The sequence below is a fragment of the Gavialis gangeticus genome, unplaced genomic scaffold, assembly GCF_001723915.1.
Source record: "Gavialis gangeticus isolate Ggan-Ray unplaced genomic scaffold, GavGan_comp1, whole genome shotgun sequence".
In the NCBI taxonomy this organism is placed as follows: domain Eukaryota; kingdom Metazoa; phylum Chordata; order Crocodylia; family Gavialidae; genus Gavialis; species Gavialis gangeticus.
Genome location: NW_017729027.1, coordinates 45,486,609 through 45,513,446, shown reverse-complemented (window position 1 = coordinate 45,513,446; position 26,838 = coordinate 45,486,609). Strand labels below are relative to the sequence as shown.

General features: G+C 41.6%; 1 protein-coding gene across 1 annotated transcript in view; it reads left to right on the top strand.

Moving 5' to 3' along the window:
• Positions 1 to 26,838, top strand: part of DLGAP2 (DLG associated protein 2) — a 214,293-nt gene that overhangs the window by 154,502 nt on the left and 32,953 nt on the right. Inside the window, exons 6-7 of the mRNA XM_019520619.1 lie at positions 14,678 to 14,763; positions 16,331 to 16,746. Coding sequence (XP_019376164.1) covers positions 14,678 to 14,763; positions 16,331 to 16,746 — 502 coding nt within the window. The remainder of the gene's footprint in view (positions 1 to 14,677; positions 14,764 to 16,330; positions 16,747 to 26,838) is intronic.

The window sequence follows — 26,838 nt, the reverse complement described above, 5'->3', positions numbered from 1 at the left end:
AAAAAAAAAAAGTGCTTTACCAGAAGCAGCAGCATATTACTTCAACCCAGCTCCGCAGCATTTGTACAAATCATGTGCTTCACTGGGGATTTCTGGCACTTTTAGCTAGAGCTGATTTAATCAGCTATTACATAAAAATGCCAAAAAGCTCCACTAAAGCACCCAATCTATACAGATGTGAGATGAGCCAGATCCAGCTAATGTGCTGCCTCTTCTGGGCATGTGCTGGGCTTGGCATCACCTTTTTTTTTTAATGTCTGCAGTCAGCCACAATGACTAGTTAACTGAACACGAGCTCCCAAGTTTACACTGAATCTAGATTTACAGACAGGTTTTGGACTAACATAACTAATTTAGTTAAAGGTATGAATTTTTACCAAAATAATTATGTCAGCAGAGGGCATAGCCTGGACACAGTTATGGCAGCATAAACTAATAAATATCAAGCAAGGTTGTATGACTTTTAACTATACATAACTAAATATAAATTCTGTGTAAAGAAAAATTCTAAAGGAGAATATGTTATCATTAAATTGATAAGGAATAAAGAATAAAGGACCTGTTATTACCACTCTATTCAGTATCAGTGACACTCTTACTAGAATACTATGTCCAGTTCTGCTGTACATGCTTTAAAAAAGGTGTCAGCAAATTAGAAAGAGTTCAGGAGAGCACTGTAGGAATAATCCACAGGCAGGAAAAACACCAACACCTTGTCATAAGAGGCATATGAATTTATTTTATATTGTAGACCTGGGGAATGTTTTTTCCAGTGAACAGTAAATTTGATGGAAAATGCAATTTTGGAGAAAACAAAATTATTCATAAATTCATGTTGAACTCAGCACATAAATTTGTACAAAAAAGTGTGGGAAAACAATTTCAAAAAGCTTAAATATTTCATTTGGATATTTTCCAAGTGAAATATTTCAAATTTTCAGAACAGCATTTTAAAATTTAAAAAAGAATAAGAAATGGCTAAGCCGATAATACATTTCCTTTCAGGGTGATTAAAACATTTTGGGTCAACTTAAAAAATACATGTTTGTTTTGCCAAAAATGTTTCTATCTCTGATGAGCCCAAACATTTTTTTTTAATTTTTCACTTTGGTCACCAAACCTAATATTTATTATTCTCAGTTTTGCACTATTTCTTTTATCCAATAGAAAATTATCAGGTGACTTAATCATGGCAAATAAGTGGTCATGGACAACAAATTTCTAAAAACAAAAGATTATTTAATCTGTCAGACAGAGGTATGCAGAGATCCTATGGATAGAAACACAAATTAGACAAATTCATACTAAAAGTAAGGTGCAAATATTTACCATAGAAGTATTTCATGATTGGAACGATTTACTAAGAGGTGTGACGTCTAGAAGTCTTTAAATTATTGCAGGCCTTTGTAAAAAGAGATGCTGTAAGTCAGCTACAAAGTATGAGCTTAATGCAGGAATCACTTGTTGAATTATGTAACCTCCATGGCCGTGCCCACATGAGCGTGGGTGTTTGATTCCCTGGGGACAACTAGCAGTGGGACACCTTGTCCCAGAGGAATGCCTGTGCCACACGCCCTCTGGTGCACAGCAGATTACCCCAGGTGAAGTAGGGGAGGCTGGAGTCAGCACTAGACTGGCCCCAGTAGCCTTATCTGGGGTCTTGAGGGCCTTCTGGGGCTGCAGCAGTGTTGATCCTGCTGCTTGGAGATGGGTCAGCAGCCAGAGTGTGGCGCCAGCTGGCCAGGCTACAGTTCTGAGCAGTGCACATGCTTTTTTGCACAGGTTTTTTGAATACTTGGATATCCAGGGCTCAAAAAAAATCCCCATGCTGCTCCCTGGCAGCGTGGAAAACAGCTGAGTATGTGACACCACAGATGAGTCTGCTGCCCCACGTATTGCACAGCTGTGCTCGTCTGGGCACGGCCTATATGTAGGTGGTCATAATGGCTAGGGACGGACATTACACATAAAGTGGTTTAAGTGATCAGAAACTAGTTTAAACCTGTAATAGAACAGATGTTCAGTGCACATAAACCAGTTTGAAAATGGCAGTTGGAGATAACCCTGGCTGAATGTAGTATCAAACTTAACTAATTTGGCTCAAACCGGTTTATGCAATGTCTGTTCCAGACCCCTTGCTGGTTTAAGATAAACCAGACTCCCCCAGAATCCTAGCATGCTCTCTGGGCTGGGCTCTCTGCTTCACAGCACAGCTGGCCCCACACCTCTGCTTCCTGGCTGCAGCTATGGCACAGACTTACAGGCTGCTCCCCACACCCACCACCACCACTCCCTGCTAAGCAGGAATTCCCCCCTCCCCCCTGCCTTGAGGAAAGGTGTCTGTGTATTAGCTAGCAGACCACATGCTGGCTCCAGTCCATGCTGAATCAACAGGCAGAATCAACAGGTAACTGGTAATGTCCCACTGTTGTTGTCTTAATGGGGTGAACACTGAGTTAGGGGTGATAAACACTGTTATCAATTCCCTGCTGGGCTAATCAGAGCCTCCTGCCAGAGCCTGGCTGCCTCCCCCCCCGCTTCAGCCCAGTGCTGGAAGGAAGGAAGGGCTGATCTAGCACTCCCCAGCTTTCAGCCTGAGCCACTGCAGGCAAGTGCCTGTACGTCTGGAATGTCTGTTCAGTTACAAAGTGATTTAGCCTACCCAGGTTAGACTAACCTGCAAAGATTGAATCAGTTCAGGCTTAGGCTTTTTGAATCTCTGTCCCTGTCCCCTAGCCAACAGGTACTTTTGACTTTAAATATCTACAGTTGTAAACAGATTTTGCATTTCTCTGAAAGATAGTCTTTTATCCCTATATTTTACAGGTGTTCACTGCCCTTGTTCTGCTTATAAGATGCCACATTCCACATGCTAACACTTCTCCCCACCATCATGGTGTATCTCTGTAAAGTTACTCAAGGTAATTCTGGGGAAAAGTCTATTCAGGCTGTGTGTTCCTGCAGAGAAGCAGCAATGCATCTTGGAAGGGCTATGTGTGTAAGTGGCTGTGCTGCTCCTGTTTTGATCTGGCTCAAAACCCAGAACAGTCATGTCCCATTTCAAATATGGTGTCTGTTTACAGCCTATTGGTCAGGGTCATTCCCTGGCACTACCATACTGACCTTCTCTGAGATGGTAAGCTGAGTCGTTCACACCATTGTTTCCACCATCTGTCTCTTCAGGCACTGTGTACTTGAAGACCACTGATCATGTGGGAGCAGTCAGGATGGGGGGCAGTGCAGGATGTCACTGTGCCTATCAACTCCACTAACATATCCAGAAAATATCTTAATACTATTATTGGTCAAGATGTAGTGATAGCTGTAACCGATAATATATATAATGTAGTATGTATAATAGATTAAACTAATTAATGGGGCAGCTTGCAGCACTTTGTTAAATAGCTTCAGAGGAGTTATTATAGTTAAAACATACCTCTAGTTATTTTTAAAAGTTTGTAATATTTTAATATTTTTCACAAATAGCTATTGATCTTTTCCTTCATTTTCTTTTAACATAATCAAAACTTAAAAGTACTAAAGATCTAGAAAGTAGTCATGTAAATTGTTTTCTTATTTAGTTAGCCAGTCAGCATTTAAATGAACAACAGGAAAGGGAAATAAATGTAAGCCTATGTATTATGTAGCATTAGTTATTGCTTATCTAATATTAGTTTAATATTAAACCTATTTCTAAACTCCCTAAATTATTTTTAGCAAGATATTTCATTCAGAATAACCATGAAGGTCTCCAGCCTGTATCATGCATTTATCTAAAAATTAATACTGATTTGGTCACAAATTATATTTCAGCAGGCTGGACTTCCTGATGGGAAGTATTACAGCAGTAAAGAGACATCCCTTAGTGACACACAGAAATCACTCATAAAGTCAGGCAGGTAAATCCTGATATGAATTTCTGAAAAATATTTTGAAAATGCAAATATACACATATGTCTCTGCTTGCTGTAAATTTTCCTTAAGATAATTGAAGTGCAGGAGGTAATCGTTGCAGTTTTACTTTGAAGATTAATTGTACCATTAGGAGGAACTGTGTTCAAATGAAATAGATTCATAGATTGTAAGGCCGGAAGGGACCTCGGAAGATCATTGGGTCCTGCTCCCTGCACCAAGCAGGAAAGATAACTGGGAGTCAGGTGACCCCAGCAAGGTGACTGTCTAGTCTCCTCATGAAGATTTCCAGGGTATGTGATTGCACCACCTCTGGAGGGAGTTTATTCTACAGTCTGGACACCCTGACTGTGAAGTTTTTCTTAATGTTGAGCCTGAACTGATCTTCTAGGAGTTTGTGGCTATTACTCCTGGTTTTCCCCTCGAGTGCCCTGGTGAACAGTTGCCCACCTTGATGTACTCCCCTAATGTAGTAGTAAGCTGCTGCCCAGTCCCCTCTCAGCCTTCTTTTCCTCAGGCTGAAGAGTCCCAGATCCCTCAGCCTTTCCTCCTATATCTTGTCTTTTAAGACTCTGATCATATAGGTGGGTCTTCTTTGGACTCTCTTAAGCTTGTCCACGTCCTTGTTAAAGTGTGGTGCCCAGAACTGGATGCAGTACTCCAGTTGCAGTCTCACCAGTGCAGAGTAGAGCGGAAGAATCACCTCCTTGGTTTTGCTGGAGATTCATCAATTGATGCATGGCATAGTATTATTTGCCCTACTGGCTACAGCATCGTACTGCTGGCTTATATTCATACTGTGGTCTATTATTACCCCCAGGTCTCTTTCACTCATGGTGCTAGTCAGTTTGGTGCCACCAAGCCTATAGGTGTTGGAGGTTGCTCATCCCGAGGTGGAGCACTTTACATTTCTTGACATTGAACTTCATCAGGTTCTGATCTGCCCAACTTGCTAGCTTCCTAGGTCCTCCTGTAACTGTAGCCTATCTTCAAGTGTGACCATGCTTCCTCATAACTTGGTGTCATCCGTGAACTTTGCCCGTGAGCTCTTCACCCCCACATCCAAATCATTAAAAAGATGTTGAAAACTACTGGACCAAGCACCAATCCCTGTGGGACACCACTACCCACTTCTCAGTAGGATTACACAGATCCATTCACTATGACCCTCTGGGTCCTATCCTGCATCCAGTTTCTCACCCACCTGATTGTCTTGGAGTTAAACCCACAATCCTCCAATTTTCTTGTGAGGACATTGTGGGATACTAGATCAAAGGCCTTTTGGAAGTGTAAGTATACAATGTCAACCTTCTCTACTGCGTCCAGGTGGCAAGTTACCTGGTCATAGGAGATGAGGTTGGTAAGGCAAGATCTGCCAGCAACAAAGCCATGCTGGCTGCCATTCAGAATCTCACCTTCTGCAACCTTATCGCAAATAGGCTCCTTGATGACATTTTCTAGGATTTTTCCTAGGATGGATGTTAGGCTGACTGGCCTATAGTTACCCAGGTCCTCCCTCCTGCCCTTCTTGCAGATGGGCACAATGTTGGCCCTCTTCCAGTCCTCAGGGACTTCTCCAGAGCACCACGAGTTGTGGAAGAGTTTTGCCAGGGATTCCACAATGACTTCAGCCAGCTCCTTCAGCACTCTCCTGGACCGGGAGCACACAGTGGTGGGCGCCCCCCTCCCCAAGTCCCATGCCCCCCCACCCCAACTGCACAGCTTGTCCCAGCCCCAATCCCTCCCTTGCTGTGGGGGTGTTGATCTGTCCCCCACCCCATGCCCCTTCCCTCCCCAATCTGTCCACCACAACAGACTTACTAGCTGGAGGCAGCTGTGTCCATCTTGGTGAGGACTTCTGCCTATTTAATCTATGGCCAAATCTAGAAAGCAATGCTGAATCTTTGGATCTGATTCCGCCAAGTCAAATGAGGAAATAGCTTTTCCTCCAAGCCTTTAATCATTCTTGTGGCCCTTCTCTGGACACTTTCAAGATTCTCAACATCTTTTTGGATGTGCAGCACCCAGAACTGGACACAGTACTCTAGCTGGGGTCTCACCAACACCAAATAGAGAGGAGGTATCACTTCCTTAGCCCTGCTCGCAACACATTGGCTAATGCATCCCAGTAAGCTTTTAGCTCTGTTGGCTACAGCATTGCACTAGGGGCTCATGTCTGTTCTGTGATCAACCATAACACTGACATCTGTTTCAGCCTTTGTACTGGCCAGGACATCTCCTCCTAACCTATATTCATGTTGTTGGTTACTTCTCCCCAGATGAAGCACTCTGCATTTATCCTTATTGAACTGCATCTGATTCTTCTCTGCCTACCTTTCCAGCTTGTCCAGGTCTGCTTGGATCTGCATCCTATCCCCTAGCATGACACTTTTCCTCATAACTTAGTATCATCAACAAACTTGCCCAGCATGCTTTCCATATCCTCATTTAAATCATTGATAAAGATGTTGAACAGCTTGGGGCCAAGAACTGAACCCTGTGGGACACCACTGGCCACCTCTCACCAAGATGATACAGACCCATCCACTAACACTGTCTGGGTTTGACCCCCTTAGCCAGTTCCCAACCCACCTAACTGTGGACTCTGCCACCCCACAATCCCCCAGTTTTTTTATAAGAGCATCATGGGAGACCATATCGAAGACCCTTTTAAAATCCAAGTATATGACATCAACCACATCTCTCATATCTAAGTAGTTTGCTACTTGATCATCGAAGGAGATGAGGTTTGTCAGAAATGACATGCCCACAACAAAACCATGTTGGTTATCCTTCAGCATCATGCTTTCTGTCAGACTCTCACAAATAGACTTCTTTATATTTTTTTCCAAAATTGTACCTAGTATCGAGGTCAAACTGACTGGCCAAGAATTTCCTGGATCCTCCCTCCTCCCCTTCTTAAAGATTGACACCACATTGGCCCTTTTCCAGTCTTCTAGGACTTCTCCTGAGAACCATGAGACTTCAAATGCCTTGGCCAATGGGTCCACAATGACTCCAGCCAATTCCTTCAGCAATCTCAGGTGTAGTCCATCTGGTCCTGCCAACCTGAAGACATTCAGCCACTCTGAGTGCTTCCTTACCAGTTTGACACTGACCATTTGGTCCCTTGTCCAGTGTCCAACCAGGCAGGCAACCACCATTTGCATGCAGGAACACTGATATAAAGTATGCATTAAAGAGTTCAGCTTTCTGTTATCAGTTGTTCCATCGCATTCTGCAAGGGCTCCACATTTCCCTTGGTCTCCCTCCTGCTCCCTATACCCCTAAAGAAGGACTTCTTATTGTCCCTGATTTTGGTCACCAACCTGATCTCAGTTGCCACCCTTGCCTTCCTTATCCTCTCCCTACAAATACAGGCTATGCTTGTGCATTCCTCCTTGGTGACTGCCTCCATTGTCCATTAGCTTTGTTTTCCTTTTTAAGCACTGCTTGACTCCTCTGGTAATCCAAGAGGCCTTCCCAGCCCCTTTACTACCTTTCATGCATACCAGAATGGATCTTTCAATGTGTGTATAAATATTTTCATTTTTTTAAAAAAACATAACAAACTAGGCAAAAAATACCGATAGTCAAATAATATTATATCATTAGTCCTGTAGTCATTATAGTTAAATATATGTCTCTTATTCAAATTCATAAAATAACATCTATCCTTTAGTGCCTTGACGGTGCCTGCAATACTTCACTGTGGTTACATCTACATGTGCATATTAAGACAAAGCAATAAACTCCAGCACATATTATGCTGGATTTTATTGCTCCCAGGTACCATGTTTACACATGCAGCTGAGACTGCAGCACATTGATCCAGGTCAGTGCAGTCCCAGCTGGCAGGGGACCCAGAGGTCAGCCTGCCAGCCCAGTACTGCTCTGACCTGGCTCAACATGCTGCAGAGGTGCTGGTTGAGGCACATGGGTGGTGCCCCCACACGGAAGCACCCTCATGCCATAGCTAGCCGGGTCACTCTCTTCACATGCATTGCTGCGCACAGAAAAACTCTGCAGCAGGATAGTACTTGTATTTACAAGTACTGTCCTGCAGCATAGTTTATTAGGTTCCTGCAACCTAACAGGGCCGCATGTGTAGATACTTATTGTGGAGCTAATTAGGCAACTTCACTAAACATCTCATGTAGATGCACCCTGTCAGTCATTTCTACACCTGAGTTACTATTACCACACATGAGTTTAAGTTTTACTTAGAGCTAAAAGCAGTCTTCCAGACTGTAAAATAGAGGACAGACATTACCAATAATATTTAACAGACAGTAGTATTGCAGACAAAATGATAGTTTGAAAAGTTAAACATGAAGACCATTAAAAAGGAGAGTGGGCTGTTAAAACCTGTGGAATGGAGAGAGATTAATAGGAATCAGGGAGATGATAATGAGCCATGAAGTCAACTGAATCTCCTAGCATTACCTGACTAGAAATGCTGCTGCCCCTCCCAGGCAGTTGCTTTTAAACTTTGGGTGGACCAGGAATCAAAAGGGTATGCAATTGCACTACTGCACCGAGGGCTGTCCTTTGGAGGGGTGAATCAGGGCAACTGCCCTGGGCCCTGCACTTTGGGGGGCCCTGCAGAGCCAGGTGAGAGCCAGGCAGAGGAGCCATGGCCGTGCCCCTTGCAGTGTTAAAGGGGCCTCGCACAAGCTGATTTGCCCCAGGCCGCGCACCCCCTACAGTCATCTCTGGCTGCACCCCACCCTCCACACCCCAAATCTGTCCCTGAAACCATGTTTCCAGGACATGAATAAGAACAGACAAAGAGTTACTTGGCTTATGTGTAATATTAATTAAGTGCAGTTTACAATATAACGTAGGTTAAGATTGTTTAAAATAAGCCTTCTAGGGCTTGTCTACGTGACTGTGAAGATGATCCCCAGCACAGAGTGGCCCAAGCAGGCCCCACACACTAAAATTCACTGACGAGCTCTGACCTGGAGGTTTGACCAGAAGTTTAAATTCAGGTATTTGAGGGACTAGCCCAAAGCAGTGTCATTGACATGCCTTGTCCATGAAGTGTGCCTGTGGGCACAGGTCAAAGCATGGGGCACACTTGGCTTTCAATTCGAGGCATGTAAACAAACCTTTAGAAGATACTAAATAAATATTTAGATAATGCTACATAAGATTGGTACTTCAAAACCAAGTCAAGCTTAATGCCATTGGACTGTTGACTCAGGAGTCCCTCATAAAATTCCCTCGTTTTTGTTTTGTTTTTTTCTTTTAGGGTTGGAAGGGACCTCAGGAGGTCATCTAGTCCAACCCCTTGCTCAAAGCAGGACCCCAATTAGATCATTCCAGCCAAGGCTTTGTCAAGCCAGGCCTTAAAAAACCTCCAAGGATAGAGATTTCACCATCTCTCTAGGTAACCTGTTCCAGTGCTTCACCACCCTCCTAGTAAGAAAGTTTATCCTCATATACAGCATAAACCTCCCTTTCTGCAACTTGAGACCTTTGCTCCTTGTTCTGTCATCTGCCACCACTGAGAACAGTCCAGCTCCATCCTCTTTGGAACCCCCTTCAGGCAGTTAAAGGCTGCTATCAAATCCCCCCTCAGTCTTCTCTTCTGCAGACTAAATGAACCCAGTTCCCTCAGCCTCTTCTCATAAGTCATGTTCCCTAGCCCCAAAACCATTTTTGTTGCTCTCCACTGGACTTCCTCCAACTTGTCCACACCCTTTCCATAGTGGGATCCCGAAACAGGACACAGTACTCCAGATGTGGACTCAGTGCAGTGTAGTTCATCAGTGCAGAATAGAATGGCATAATCACTTCCCTCAATCTGCTGGCAACACTCCTACTAATGCAGGATAGTATGCTGTTAGCCTTCTTGGCAACAAGGGCACACTGCTGACTCATATCAAGTTTATTCTCCACTGTAACCCCCAGGTTGTTTTCTGCAGAGCTGCTGCTTAGCCAGTCAATTCCCCGGCTGTAGCAGTGCATGGGATTCTTCTGTTTCCTCTAGTACTATGTGTAGACCTTGTACCCTATGATCTGGTTCCTCCACTCCTAACAGAACAGGTGACTTGGTGATAGAGCTATCATTACACCCCTGGTTCAGGACTCAGTGGTTCCCTTTGAAGGGGTAGAGAACATGGGCAGAGCATTAAGGATGGTCCAAGCAAACTTCTGAATTTCCTACTTGCCATTTCCTGGGTTTCCTGCTGCTTCATTCTTCTTGCCATGGAGGGTGACAGGCCCATATTACTTAATTTATCAGTTAAATAAGATACATATAGGTATGGAAGCTCCCAGCTCTCATGGGCTCAAATCCTTTGGAGGAGGCAGACTACCTGCTATATTTGTTAAATTCCTATTCTTTTTTCCCCTGCTTTTGGGCCTTTTCCTGTACAGCATTTTTCTCTCCTTCTAAGTCTTTCCTCCCTAGTATGAAATGAAAATCAGTAATGTTTAAAAAGTCAGTAGTTATAGTCAGAGATCTATGACAGTTAGCAATCCTGACACCTCAACAACCCTGGGTTACAAACTTCTTTCCGTTAATTTAGTAAGTATAACTTTCTATTTCTATTGACTACAAAGTTGCAGAGGACAGACTCTACAAGACTCCTTATATCATCCTGTTGATGGCAAGATCAGGGTTTCAAACCTTAAGCCAATTGGAATTCCAGGTAGTGAGTAATAAAGTGTTCACAAATCATAGAAAATATTATCAAATATATTATGATACACTTTAAGGCATGGGAGCCTCGCAATCAAACCAAACACTTCCCTTAGCTGATTTGAATTTAGTTTGGCCAATCTGAACTAACTTGAAGATTTTTCAAGAAGATTCTTTTTTACTACACTGTGCTGGCTTTTACTTCTCAGGCCTAAAGAAGACTGTCTTGCATTCCTTGTTCACCTAACTCTATCTCAACTGTACAGTTAGTCCAATAAAAGACATCGCACTAAGAAATCCTTACCTCTCACAAGATTCCTCCAAGTCATTTCCAACAGGTTTTCTTAAACTCTGTCATTTGAAAACACTGTTTCTTCATTTTATTCTTAGTTAAACTGGTGCCTTGTTGCTTTCCTGCTTTTACTTATTTTGTCATTAGCCTCTATTTCCCAGGTTATTGTCTGTCAGATGTTACAATATTTGCTCTCACAAATTGCATCAAAATCCTTATTTGGCATCATTCTTCTGCTGTAGGGCATTTGAATCCAGCAAACAATAGTAAACAAATAGAAGGTATCAAAATGGGAAGGCAATCATCAGGTCATTTAGGTAGTGTCAGGTTGCCAGGCTAGAAGAAAAATAGTTTGGCTGGAGTTTCTCTTTAGGAGTAACTAGAGCCAGGGCCATTTTGACACCTAGGCAGTGTGTAGACAAAACGAGAGGCATGTGTGCACAGCACTTTAAAGTGAGCTAAATGCTTTTGCATCACTTTAATGGTGGCAGTGTTTCTATGCCTCAGCAGTGTATTGAGCATTAATTCCAGCAGCTGTAGGAAATTTGGCAGCGTAATGCACCTTAAATGACTTGGGGTGCAGCAAACTAAAACTACTTTGAGGAGCTTTAGTTTGCTGCCCCTACAGCCACAGAGCAAAGCACCAGGCTCTGTGCAGATCTATGACTCTGCAGGAAGCCCTGCAGGTAGCCTGGCAGTAGCCTGGGAAAGCAGCTCCGCCCCAGAAAAGCAGCAAGCCTGATTCCCACCCCCCACGCCCCCCGGAGCCTACCTGCCTGCCTGCCTGCCTGAGCTGAACAGGGGTCCAATGTTTCCCTCTGTGGCTGTAGTGCCCCCTGGGACTGCCCAAGCTGGGTGTCTACAGACAGGTGCTGCCGGTGGGGGGGCTGCAGCTGCCGCAGATGGAAACATCAGCCCCCCCTCCCCCCACAGCCCAGGGACCGCTCCACCTACCAGCAGCTCACCCTCCCCTCCCTGCCAGAGAGGCAGCTAAGTCAGCAGTGTGTGTGTACTACACAGGGGTTTAATCAGCTGTAAACTGAAGTGGTGTTTTTTAAAGTCCACCACTTCAATTTAGGGCCCCATTTCATCTACATGCACCCCTAGACTGTAATTTTCTTAATAACTGTTTTGAATAGTATAAAATTTCAGTGAGGATCAACTACATTTATTCCTCTAATAAACATATAGATTCCTTTGCCATTTACATATTGGGCAAATCATTCAAGTTTTCCTTCTAGCAGAAGCAACGATGGAGATGGAGAAGAAACCTTAGAAAGGTCTTTTTCATGGAGATGTTACAGAATCATTCCAAAATCAGTTGGTGGAAAGATACAAGCTTATCCGAGTCATAAAAGGAATTTTGCCTGGATAGATCTAAAGCATTGAATCATGCCTCTTTATTTGGTTTGTCGTATTCCAAGTCTATGCCCAGGTCTTTGTTACTTCCTATGAGTTATCACCACATGTCTAATGGGAGAGAAGACTTAGTCCTATTTTGTGGTCCAACTACTGTGATGCTAGGCACAGCCTAGAAGAAATCTTAGGACCCATAGAGAAACTTCTGGACTGGGCCACTGACTTTGCTGCCCTTGGACATTGCTAACTGCATTATGGCCTCCTGGGTCTTCAGGCCTAGGATCTCACAGTAGTGGTTACAGTGGTGAGTAACAGCAAACTGCTCCAGCAGGGCAGGGAAGCAGCTCTCTTTCAGCACCTGGTACCTGCCAGCAAACAGTGATTTCCAGTGCTCAGCGATGTGCAAAGGGGCCTCCCAGACTATAAAGGCAGCTGCCAGGGCTCCTCTATAAGGACCTATAGAGAAATCTTCAGGTATTAAGATTTCTTCTAGGCTGTGTCTAGAATCGCACTGGTTGGATCCACAGAGCTATTTATAGCATCCCAGAAAGGGGGTATGGTACCTTGGAAGCAAATGAATCACTTTCATGCAAGATTGAAAAATCTGGAGATATTAAAAATAAAACTGGCAAAACAACACAAAAGTTCATAAACGTACCCAACATGCAGGCAACAGGAGAATAGCTTGATTCTCTTATATTTCTGTTACATATATCACGGAGGCTTACTGGGAAATGCTTCTTCCTTTTCAATATTTATAATGACTTACAATTTCAGTGCACTGGCAATAAAGGACCTGTGAAAAACTCTGGTTATGTCAGTGACATTATTCTAGGTTTCTATACTTGCAAAAAGTCAATTTTGATCACTTTTTCATAGCTTCATGGTATGTTGAGCTGCATAAGAATTTTACTTACATCTTATGTGGAAATATTTTGTAAGACCTTGGCCTTCAATCCTCACAAAAATCCTTGATTAAATGTATTGTCTCCATCTAAACAAAACAGCAAACTCTTAGGAAAAAGGATTTCTTTACATATACTTGAAAAGTGCTATGTATACCTATTGTTTCATTGCTTATCACAGGGTTGTCAACGAGGGGTACACTACCCCTCGGGGCACTTTGAAAGGTCCCAGGGGGGTACGCTGGGGTGGGTGGGGGCAGAGTGCCACCACCCCATGCCACTGCCTCACAGGAGCAGGGCTGGGGCAGGGCAAGAGCAGGGGTCCCCATGCCCCCACTTCGCATGCAGCTGTTCATCACACTCCCCAGAGGTACACTTACTAAAAAGGGGGCCACCAACGGTACACTTATTTTAAAAGGTTGCAAACCCCTGGCTTAACAAATAAGAACAACATATGCTGTTAGTGAAACTATCAGCTTAGAAAGGAGGAATACTGAATTGGATGATTGTAGTGTGGGCATGAATTGTTTACAGCATTTTTTGCAGTCTGCCTTTTAAAAAATAATACTTTCATAACTAACTGGTATATTATCCTGAACATACATAATAAACAATTGAATTAAAAATGTTACATATAGAATCTTTCTCCCTCCAAGTTAACTTTATAGACCACAACTACATTTTAAATGATCAATTATTTCTGCCACCACTTAATTATAGGAGTATCTTTGTTACATAAATTATATTGGTGAGTGAAAACACTTCTTTTGGCATAACAGGCAAAAAGAAAAAACATTCTATTATGATGGTTTTTTTCCTTGACTCTTCTTTGATTTACTCCAATATTCATTTTTCTACATTTGGGTGCGTGTTAAAAAGTACTGTGGTAGAAATGGGTATATAACATCCTGCAGGAACTTGTAGAATTAAGGTAAAAGCTTTACTGCAAATGTATTTTGGTAAACATGTTTCAGATAGAAATAACACATAAAAGCCTGAATTACTTATTTGATATAGCATTTTCAGGATTATTATATTAAAAGAGGGTGAGCTGTGGCATTTTGCTATCTCCTCTGTGCCACTTAAATGCTTCTATATTCGTCAACACAATTTTCCACAGAATTTCATTGCAACATTTATTTTTATCACTTGCAAATTTTATGGGGCTACTTTCATTTTTATTTTGTAAATCATCCTGCCATATAATGAGACCATTTTGTACTAATATATAAAGGTGCAACCCCGTGGATTCCTAGCTCTAAGAATAGAACAGTTAAGCCAGGCTTATTTCCTGCCTGCACTGAACTGAGTAATTATATCTACGTACTTTTAAAAGAAGGAATTATAGAGCAAAAATAAAGCAGTTATGAACCATTTTGTAGTACAGAGAACCAAACAATTATATCAGATTGCATGCTTATTTAAATTATTTTACTAGGTTTGTTGTTTCTTAGAACTTATTAATGAAATACATAATTAATTGAAATGAATGCAGAGATAAATAATGTTGAATTGTCAATGTTCACTTCTGCAGATGTATCTTTTGTGTTGAATTAGGTGGAAACGGCAACTGATTCAGATACTGAGAGCAGAGGCCTACGAGAATACCACTCTGTTGGAGTCCAAGTGGAAGATGAAAAACGGTAATTCAGGCAAAAAATGTGCCTGAGACAAGACATATTTATAAAAAAATTTAAATAATCTGGAGAGTGTGTTCTATGAATAATTCACAAAGCCCGTGTTAGTCCACTGCTGATATTTTAGAGATGGTCCCTAAATATCTAGACAACGTTTCTAGTGTTAAATCTGATAGGTAGAAAATATGTTTCAGGGTTAGTTTAGTGCTCCAAATTGATAAGAAAGAAGATAAACAGATTCCACATATTCACAGCAGAGGTGCACGCCTCTATGCCAGTGATTATCCACCAAAGTGCTGCAGTACCTTGGGGGCCAGGAGCAACTTTGAAGGGTGCCATGGCTGCTCTTCTTCCTCCCCTTCCCCCGACATCTCACTGCCCAGGCCCTGCCTGAGGCAATAAGGGCAGGCTCACCCCTACCCTGCCAAGGAGGTAAGTGTAGGCTCCTTCCTTCTCAGCCACTCCTCTTTTCCCCTTCTCCCTCCACTACTCAACCCCTGTACTAAGAGGTGAGCATTGTAGTCATTTAGTTTTTGAGGTTCACAAAACGTGGATGGAGAGCCACTGCCTTATGCACTAAAAGTGCCACTACTGCAATGGGACCCCTACGGCTAAATCTTCATGCCTTTACAGTCCCTTTGCAGAATAATGCCTAGTCCACAGAACTTCAGTCCTGACTTAGAGGGTCTGGTACATCTAGGAGCTAGTTTCCATTCTTTGTCAATCTTTGGCTGGTCTGCTAAAACTGCTGATAAGTGTTCTAATCGTGGAGTGATACATACAGTTGCCCATTAAACCCTAGAGAAAGACCATTATCTTGATTCTGAGATATCAAACAGTCTGTGCTTGCTAATTACCTGTGGTCCCCATTGACTTGAGTCAAATTTGAACAATTAACCTAGCTGTTGAACAATTGCCCTAGCTATTGCTTAAGAAATATATATTTCTTAAGCAATCCATTGTCCCTGATCCAACTTTTTAAACATAAATCTGCTCCAATATATCAATATCCAAGAGAAAATTGTCATGAGAATTTTTCTATACAGTTTGTAAAAAATATTAAACCTCCTGCCATTATTTTCCACCAATTACAAAATTCTACCTCTGCCTTACCTCCGAATATCTTCGACTGTTTCTGAAAAGGTTGTCTAAGTATATCTGGCTTTTTTCTGCATTTCAACAATAAATGCAGCACTGCAGGTCCTACCTGATATTTCCAGTTCATTTTTTGATGATGTGCCATATTTTATAATGTGAGAACAGATCAATATGTGCTTCCAAAGGTGGTTTAAATGATTTTCATTTATATTTTGTTCAGATCAATAATGACACCATATACCTACATATATTCTATTTACATGCTTCCCCTCAACCCTTTTCCTTCTCTTTTTTTCTCTATTGTCACTTGCTGTCTTATTTGTAAGTAACTTAAGCATTTGAAGAGTGGAAAGAATAGTTGAAAAATCATCTGCATAACTATTATCTAGTATCAGATTAAAAGAAAAACTTTGTCTTTTGCCAACACATAAGACTCTCATATATTTTTCCCCCTTTCTTTTTCCCCTTACCTAAGACATGGACGGTTTAAGCGCTCAAATAGTGTAACAGCAGCTGTACAGGCTGATCTAGAACTGGAGGGTTTTCCTGGACACATAACAATGGAGGACAAAGGACTTCAGTTTGGTTCATCATTCCAGCAGCATTCAGAGCCTAGTACTCCTACCCAATACAGTGCAGTAAGAACTGTACGGACACAGGGACTGTTCAGTTACAGAGAAGATTATAGGACCCCAGTTGACACCTCAAATCTTCCACCACCAGAACCCTGGCTGGAGCCAGCCATTGAAACAGTAGAAACTGGTCGAATGTCCCCTTGTCGACGAGATGGGTCTTGGTTTATGAAGCTGCTACACACTGAAACTAAGAGGATGGAAGGATGGTGTAAAGAGATGGAGAGAGAAGCAGAAGAAAATGATCTGTCTGAAGAAAGTAAGAACACTTCAGAAATTTTGTTGTATACATTTGATGTAAATATTTTATGATGAGTGTGAAGTTATGGCAATTATCTGTATGCAATAATTTTATAGAAGCATATTACATACTTCATAAAACCAACAGAAAAACACTTCCTCCCCTGAAGAGCTTACAGTCATATACCTGAGTGCTCCAGTTGATGATATGGGCTTCCCTGTTGCCAATAAGGAACTCCACTGATGTTAATGGGGGGATCTGTCTGCATTAGCCAGCTCCAGGATCAGGAAGGAACACGTTTTAGACTTGATGGCTGACAGTTCGTGCTGTGCTTCTAAGAGAAAAAGAGAGACACCATATAGCTTTCAGAATCATATGATTCTGAGCTATTTCAGGGTCAAAGTGGGCTCTAGCAGTCCTGAGGAGCTGTCTCATTTATGCCCATGTATGAACAGCAACCCTACCCAAAATCTTTTCGGTACTACATGGTGCACTGCTCCAGCCCTAATCTTTGCCAGACATCTTTAGTTGATAGTTGCTGGCTGTCTTCAGTTTCCGTACCATAAATTTTTTTCCGTTTGGATCTGGGTTTTTTGAACAGCTTTACTGGCCCTAGACCTATTTGTACAGTAAAATTCCTATTCGTAGGTATGGTATTCCTATACCTATTGAAATAGAGGGGCTGGAGTGGGACTAAATATTCCCTCACCATTGGCAAATTATTTTGCCACTGGAATTGATCAGTGTCAAAAAAACCAATGGAGAGGAAGGAAAAAGCTTACAGCAATAAGATTCTGCATGTATCCAAGCATATACCCTTTAAATGGGTCAGTTACATTCTGTTGCTATCCATTTATAAGACCTGTGATTGTTTGTTCACCTCCTGTGCTCACAATAAAGGGTATAAAGTGGTGCAGTGAAGTGAAAATGAATTTCTTGGTAGAGCAGAACTCGGGCCAGTATTAATGATGATGATAAATACAATTGGTCCTAACTTTCTACTAGACCCTCCCAGCAACTGCGTCCATTGTCATTTATCCTTTTTCATAGATGATTTGTCAGTTAGTTTTTAGTTTACATTGTAATGCTGTATCCTAACCAATAGGGATTATTTTTTTAAGTTCCAACCATCATACATATAAGATCTATCCATTTTAATTTGGGGGCCAATGTCTTTCCCCTGCACTTCTTCCCTGACTGTTCTTATTTCATTGTATTCTTTCTTCCATGTCCAATTCATATCATGTTTTACCCTCAGATCTCTGGGCAGTTCCATATGATGCAGGTAAGTTTAGGTTAGATATCAGAAAAAAACTTTCTACTAGGAGGGTAGTAAAACACTGGAACAGGCTACCCAGAGAGGTTTTGGAATCTCCATCCTGGAAGGTTTTTAAGATCTGACTAGATAAAGCCTTGGCTGGGATGATCTAATTGGGGCTGATCCTGCTTTGAGCAGGGGGTTAGACTAGCTGATTTCCTGAGGTCCCTTCCAACCCTAATTTTCTGTGCAATGCTGGACAATTTCTGTAGCTCGCTTTCCACTTTTCCAAAGAAAAGACAGTCTGTTCCTTTATTAAATCAGTTTATTTATATGCCATTATTTTGCTCCACCGTGCTATGCACAGGCATTTGCTAGGTAACTGCATAATCTTATTTCTGTAAGACCTATCTTTCCATACCCAACACTCCCTTTATTTTTGGTGATTCCTTTCATTGTGACATATCTGAAATTATACTGTAAGCAGTTCAAGCCAAGAACTTTGCTTGCATGTTTCTACTGTGAAGGGTTTATCATACTCTCAGGTGCAGTTAAACTAATACTAATACTACTACCACTAATAATAATAATAGTATTGTATTTTAGTTAAAGTGGTTTTTAGCACTCCCCAGCCCTCTTCCATATTAGTGGATTTTTAATACTTCCTTTCATGCAGCACTCGGGTTTCTCAGTTTCCCCAAATCTATTTCTGTTGTATTATTAAACACTGTAAATTCTTTCCTATGATAAAGTTAAATCACTCAAAGTATCAGATTTCAATCTCCACAGGTGTTGATCCACATGTGCAGCTGGTGATTGACAATTGACATAGAAATAGGTTTTGAACAGTCCTTAAGAGCAGCGGGCTCTAAACTCCCAAGCAAGTGTTCAGATTGTTGAGAGATGGGGTGAGGGGAGTACACAGTCAACAATCTCCTCATTCATTTCTACTGGCCAGTGATAGGGAACAGACCTGACTTTTATTACCCAGGGTGATCTCCTTCCCTTTTTCTTCAAGCTGTTCCTCACCTGCAATCCAGTCAAGTTTCCCACCTAATGAGCAGAGTGGGAGGTGTTCTCAATAAGTATTAATTCCTCAACTGATAGTGAGTGAGTGAGTTCTGCTTTAGTTGGGATCATTGCTTTCTGGAACATAAAGCTGTCTTATTACTGCTTAAAGAAATTTGATTATGTACTTTGGATTAACAGTTATATCTATGTACTTAATAGCAGCAACTAGATACTTAAATATCCCAGTATCTTAGACTATCCTGCTGCTTAGAATGCCATAGTTTATAGTGCTGCATAATCAGGAGCATGCATTTGTAAAGAGGTAGATGAAGGCATAATTTGACTGGGGAGGGTTGTGAGCTGCTAGATTATTTCCAACAAAGATTATATTTGGAGGATAAGCAACACTGTAATATTGTGGGTTTGGGGGCTTTCTTTTGCTGAAGGACTCCTATTCTTCATGAGAGAGAGAGAGAGCCAGTTTTTTGAGTGATATGGAATCACTGAGACACTATAAAATGGATTCCTTTGGCATGGTTACTTTTCTGGGAGCAGCACTTAAGATGAGATTCTCCTCTCATCAGCATGAAGTTGGTGGAGTTAATAGGTTTGCATAGTTTAAAGAAAAGCAGATTTTGGCTTTAGTTAGTTGTAACATATGGCATTCAGACTTCTGCTTTATTCAACCATATGTCTCAAGTGCCCTTCATTTCAAGGGATGCCACTCATTTTACTCCCAAATTGACTTACATTGTTGACAAACAAATTACTGTCCCTTCTCTTCTGTTGATATGAATTACTACAGGAGGAAATGAAAAGAATCACGAGGCTTGAATTACCAAAGGAATGAATCTGACAGCATTTTAGGGCTCATCCATGAATATGTAATTTTCTTTGGGTCATTTTTCACACTTGGCATCCGTCCTTTGAGCTTTGGAGATTACCAGACCCAAAGTTTAGTGATATCCCACTATAAAATGAATCTCAATATACTAAAGCATTTGGCAGTTCCCTGAAGAACAGAAGCAGAAGTGTCTGAGCCAGAGAGAGCTAAGCAGATTTTCTATCTTCCAATGGAACACACTATTCCCAAGAAACTTCACAGCAGAATGTGCACATTCAGAATGTCACGGTCAATACTCAATCCCTTATTTGAATCCACAAGAATAGATACAGATTGGTACCTCATAAAAGAGCATTATATTTATGTTGCCATTTATATTTTATCTTGGGCAAAGGAGTTAAATAGAATTGCATTTTAAAAAGCAATTTCACTTTGTGTATTAGCACAATAGCCTTGAGACCTTGGAAAACTTGTTTGATTGCCATATCGATTTTTTTCTTTTGCCATAGCCTCTCTCATAATGTTGTTGTAAGAGCTTCTCTCATCAGGTCTTAGTGAAGGAAAGAATAATTATTGCACCAGAAACAACCTATCATAACTAAAGTCCCCATCTTTGCAGTTCTGTGCCTTTACTTATTTTGTCAGTTAGCAGTAAATTAGATTTCAGAGTCTTTGAAAACTTCATTTATTTTTTTGTATCCAAATTAGTAGATAGTGGTGCTTTTCTCATTCCCATATGGAATCTTCCAGCAGGGGTGGATCCAGAATTTGTCAAAAAAGGGATGAGGGAGCAGTAACCTGCACTGCAGGGCTGGCTGCACTCTGCTTCAAGCCTCCTTCCCCTCATACTGGTGCAGGCAGACCATGCCATGGGAGCCTCCGGGGACTTTATAAAGTCCTCAAAGCATCTAAAAATCCTTCTGCTCCCATCTGTGCTCAGAGGCACATCCTTTCCCTTTCCTCCTCACCACTGCTGTTTTACCTGCTGTCTGGAGATGGGGGAAGCTTTAGAGCCACTCCTACCTGTCCAGCCAGCCTGTGCAGGGACAGTGACAGTGGCAATGGAGTAGTTAGATTCCCACCCCATGTCCAGTACTCCAGAAGCAGGCACAGGGATGGGAACCACCCCCATAACCTCTGCCACTGCTGCTTTTGCTGCCCCTGCTGAGCCTGGCCCCTACACAGCTCAACTGGAGCAGGCAGCAGTGGTTTTGAAGCCTCGGGATGGCAAGGAAAGCAGCAGTAGTGAACAGAGGAGGGAGGAAGGGGAGGAAAGGGAAGGGAGAGGGTGTGCTTTTGAGTATGGGGGGATTCTCACCTGATTTGAGGGGCTTCAAAAATATTCCCAGAGGCTCCTGTGGTGTGGGCCAGTCTGAAAGGGTTGTGTGTGGGGGGAGGAGGTGGCACCTGCACCCCCTGTCCCCTCTGGATCCACTCCTGTATACCAGTGTATAGTTGTGCCTGTTCCCAGGATAAGTCATCTAACTATTTCCACTGGGAGAGTACACCTATACTTTTCTTTAAAAAAATCTGTTTCTGAATTATTGCAATTAGAGCAGCTCTATATGGCACCAGACAATACCATGTGGCAATATGGATATAGCAATATTTTGTACACAAACAGAACCCACTGAGGCTGAGGGCCATGGAACTGAAGTTTTCCACTTCCAAGATGAATGCTCTGACCACTACCCTATTATCTAAAAGGCATTGCAACCCGTGTTGCTCCAAGAAAAACAGACTGCAATTGCATTTTGTGAAGACTCAACTCCCATAAGCATACATTAGATATACTTTGAGTGCACATACTGGATTTGCCCCCTCAGGTGGAGAAATTCCTGGTTCCTGGATTCTGGTTAGGTTCAGGTTGGAGTTAGGTGCCAAGCTGCTCTGACTAGTGCAGTTCTAGGTATTTACAGAGGTAAAACTCCAGGCACTGAGAGCAGGGGCCAGCACCTACACGCCATGGGCTGAATCATGCCAAAGAGCTTGGATCTACTTCAGGAAGGTCTCCACAGCACCCTCCTCCCTGCTGCTCTCTCATTCCTGCCCTTACCCTTGCAGTGCAGAGGGGATGAGTATCTGCAGTGGAGGTAAGTGCAGGGACTTATGCTGTTTAGGGGGCTGGATATTTGTGGGACGCAGCAGGCGGACAGGTCCCAAACTCCTGTCTGCAGCAGCAAAGCGTTACCATCCCCTGCCCTGGAGAAGACCATAGTGAAATAGAAGGGAGACCAGAGAGTTTAGATACTAGTTGAGTATCCTCAGCACTAGGAATTGTGGGAGTTAATGACCGTGCAGGCCCAAGCCTTACTAGAGGGAGGCAGAGGGAGCCAGTTATATTGTGATGCACCTAAAGTCCACATTTGGCTTATTTTTCTCAAGAAAGAAATTACCAGACACCTACAACAGTGATTCTCAGCCAAGATGCCAGGGCACTCTGAGCATGTGAGCAGTGGGGAATGAGCTGGGCTGACAGGTGGAGTCTCGCAGAAAGGTGGAGTCTCGCATCCACCCATTTGCACATGTGCACACAGCAGAGTCGGGGAAGTCAGGGCAGGAAGTGCTGGGGTGTGGGGAACTTCTGTGGGCACTGCTTATTTGCAGTATGCTCATCTGCCCTATTCCAGGAAGGAGGAGGGGCATTTGCTTTCCAGCTGGCACAGGGGTTAGGCCATGGGGCACCCTTGGAAGGGTCTCTGGGGTGAGGCTGCAAGACCCTTCTGATACAGAGTCTCATTTTAATCACAAAGCTTCCATTATGAAAGCTTTTTGGCAATAGATATCATCAAAGATTAACATACAGAAACTTGTAATTTAAGTAACATTTCAATAGCACCAAGAGGCCATAGGTTTATTTGTGATAAAATTAAGTATGTCATGCTTTTGTGAGGGTCCTGCAAGATTTCACTGCAGATTTGAGATAGTGCCATCCCTGTCCCATTTTCATTTTTAAATGGTAACTAAAATATCAATGCTTTGCTGCAACCAAGGCCTTGTATTGGACCTTGTGTATCATGCTGTGGCCCTAATCCTCCCCTCATTAAAATCAGTGGCAAAACTCCTGACGATTTCTGTGATTTCTAAATCACATCACTGACACATGTCATATAGTTTTAATCTTTCCATTCTATGGTTTGTTTTAATAAAATAGACATGTTTGACAGTTATATGACGTACTGAAATGACACCTGTGCTGCACTAAAATGCCATGCCACAATAGTCAACTTATACATAGGGCTAAAAATTATGTGAATTGAGGAAGAGACTTACAGTTTAGGAGAAGATTTAAATTTTAAAAAGGTTGCCAATTAAATAGTGAACCTAATCTATCTACAGGCATAGGAAATCAAAAATCTATTTTAAATTAAATGTAAACTTGAAAATTCTTACACATAGTAGTGATCTTGTGCATGTGTTTATGCCATTTGAATAGGCATTAATGAATGCCTGACAATTAAAAAATTATACTGGTGTTAAAGGAATCAGAAACTGATTTTTATTGGAAGTTTCCTCATTTTGGCATATTAGTGGTACAACTGAGGAAAACATTTTTAACAACTCCAAGTGGTTTTGGAATCTGAATCAGATCTCAGTTATTTCAGTGTAAATCCATGTAACCTTGATTCTGCCCACTGTTGCACATATGATATGAAGCTGGATTTTATTATATTAGTTCATAATATTTCATAAATATTATGATACAGCATATGGTTTTTCCTACACCCATGTAAAATATTCCATGTTTGTGAAAAGGCGGCATTAATTTTTGTTATTATATACAAATAGCTTTGCTGGCTTTATCAGCTGTGTTGGACTGGAGCCTGTTCTTATTTAAGTCAATGGTACAACTCCAAGAATGATTAGAAGTGGACCCCTAAACAAAACTTACTAGGAGCAGTCATTTAATTAATTAAAGATTGTTTTGTAATTTGTATGCATGATGGAGCAGAGTTAAGGCTGCATGACCATTTTCTGGTATCGAGAGATTAGCTATGCAGTTTCTTCTTTTACAGAATTGACATATATGTTGCTTCATTTTATCATTTTCTTAGACACAAACTCTCCAGGCATTACTAAACATCTCAATCTCTATACTCACTAGTATTCATCATCCTTTCATGGAGATAATCAATCTGCACTCATCAGAATTACTCCCCAATGCATGAAATTAATAACAAGGCTTTGCCTGTCCATTATGGTAAAGATTATGAATTTAAGTATTTTACTACTTTAATTTAATTACAGTGAATCTGAGTAGCATAACTATGAGAGATTCTAACTTGTATTTTACTAAGTCTTATTTACATGTCTGTATAAAAGTAAGTTGGGGCCCTTTTGGTAGACTCTTGCTTCTACATATTTGTTCACTGGAAGTAGTTCTATAACAAGTTTTTATTATTATTTTATTATTATTATTATGGCTAATTTCTTCATTGCCAATGGGCCCAAATTAAACAAGCATGCTCATCATTTAGGGAATGAGTAATTCCACTGAAGTCAATGGAAAACCCACATGCTTAAAGTTACATGTATGAGTAAGTATCTTGCTGATAATTTAACCATGCAAGGCTAAGAAGTATTTTTGGAGGGGTGAATAAGTTATTCATATAAAAATGCAATTTCAGTCAATCTAATTATTCAAATAGTCTCTGGTTGACCCAAAACATTTTCAGAGCTTCAGTACCAGTTATTCAGGTCCTGCATAATGGTTATTATACTCACCTAGGATACAAGAAACCCAGGTGTAAATATTCTCTCTGGAGGAACAGAAAGTGAGGTCTGTCCTCTGCCAGGAAGTTTGTTTAGTGTCTCATAATCTCTCTTTCAAAGGCATATTTAAGTAGCTGATACAATGTGGCAGCTTCAGCAAGAAAGTTGAGAGAGAAATGCACCATAACTCCTACATCCCAAGCAAGTGTCCTAACTGCTGAGCCAAAGCATATGGAGGGATGAGACCCCTTCCTCCTAACTGTTTTGGGAAATCAAGGCATTTGTTTTTTTTTAAACAAATTAAAAGTATGAAAACTAATTTAAAAAAAACTTGCTTTGAGTCAAATGAAATGTTTTTTTCCACCATTTCTTTTAATTCGCCAAAAATTATGGAAAAAATAAAATTTCTCATTGACATACGAAACTGAAAAAATCAGTATTCACACAATCCTATTACTGATAACTATGGGATTATGTTTGCATGGTGCATACATTAATTTATACAGTACTGGGAGGCAAAACTGAAATGTTCTCTCTACTGCATATAACGAACATAACCTAGAATCATCCTAGAAAAACAGGTCTGGAAGAGTCCTCTAGTCCAGTTGCCTGCTCAAGGCAGGCAGGCTCTTCTTCGTCTTAACCATTGCTCCACAGTGTTTGCCTAACCTGCACTTAAAAACTTCCACTAATGTAGATTCCACAACATTTCCAGGTAACCTGTACCAGTGTTTAACCACCCTTGCTGTGAGAATGATTTCATGAGAGCCAGACAAATTTCTCTTGTTAAAATTGAAGACTCTTACTTCTTCTACTGTCATGTCAGGCCACAGAAAATAGTAGATTGTCATCCTCTTTATAACAGTCTTTTGTATTTGAGGAGTTCCCACTCAGCCTTCTTTCTTTCAGACATTCCTGTTCTTCTAACCACTCCTTGTATGTTCTATTTCTTAGACCTTGAATCTTTTTGTTGTTGTTGCTGTCCTCTTGACTCTTCCCAATTTATCCATATCGTTCTTGAATGCAATGCCTGAAACTGGACACAGGACTCAAAGCTAGGCCTCAGCAGCCCTAAACAGAGTAGAAGAACCATTTCTCTTGACTCATGTGTAACACTTATGTTAATACAGACCATATTTTTGCCTTGTTTTGCAACAAATTTGCACCAGATTGTCATAGAATGAGATCACGTTGGTCCAGCATGAGCTGCCCTAGACAAATCTGCTTTGACTGTCCTTATCTTCTTGTTATCTTCCAGGGTACTTAGAAATAAATTTCTTGATGATATGCTCCAAAAGCATTCTAGGTATTGAGATTATACCTTGTATCCTTTTTTAAAGATGGGCACTATATTTGCCTTGTTTCAGTTTTCCATGACCTCACCTGACATCGATTAGTTTTCAAAGGTAGTAGTTAATGGCGCTGGAATAACCCCAGCCAATTCCATGAATAACTCAGCCCCACTGATTTAAAAACCTCCAGCACTTCTAAGTAATCTCTAACCTGTTTTTACCTTCCTGTAGGCTGATAATCTCCTCCCTTATCCTTGCTAACTCTGCTAGGCATCTAACAATTGACGTGACTGAAATAAAAAAGCTGTTAATGTTTTAGCCTTCTCTACATCATCCATAATTAAATTCCTCATGCCTTTTAATTAAGGGACTATATTTTCCTTCTTACTTTGGCTTGTAAAGTAATTCTAACATATAGACTATTTTTGTTATTGTTGTTTCCTTTCATGCCCCTTGCTTGCTCTATCGCTATGTGTGCCTTAATGTTCCTAATTTTTCTCCCTAAATGCCCATAGAGATAAAACAGATGAAAAATGTAATTCGTGATACTATAAGAACTCTCCCATGGTTTGCCAAACCATCTTTTTCACCCTAGATGATCTTCACCCTAGAGTCCTGAAGGAACTCGCTGGGGTCATTGCAAGTCCCCTGGCACGGCTTTATGAACACTCGTGGTGCTCTGGAGAGGTGCCGGAGGACTGGAAGAGGGCCAGCGTGGTTCCCATCTTCAAAAAGGGGAGGAAAGAGGACCCGGGGAACTACAGGCCAGTCAGCCTTACCTCGATCCTGGGCAAGCTGTTCAAGAAAATTATTCTGGCACGCATCCAGGAGGGGCCAGCAGGGAACGGCATGCTCAGGGGCAACCAGCACGGGTTCATCAGCGGCAGGTCCTGTCAGACCAACCTGGTGGCCTTTTACGACCAGGTCACTAAATCATTGGATGCAGGGGTGGCAGTGGATATAGTTTTCCTAGACTTCAGGAAGGCTTTTGA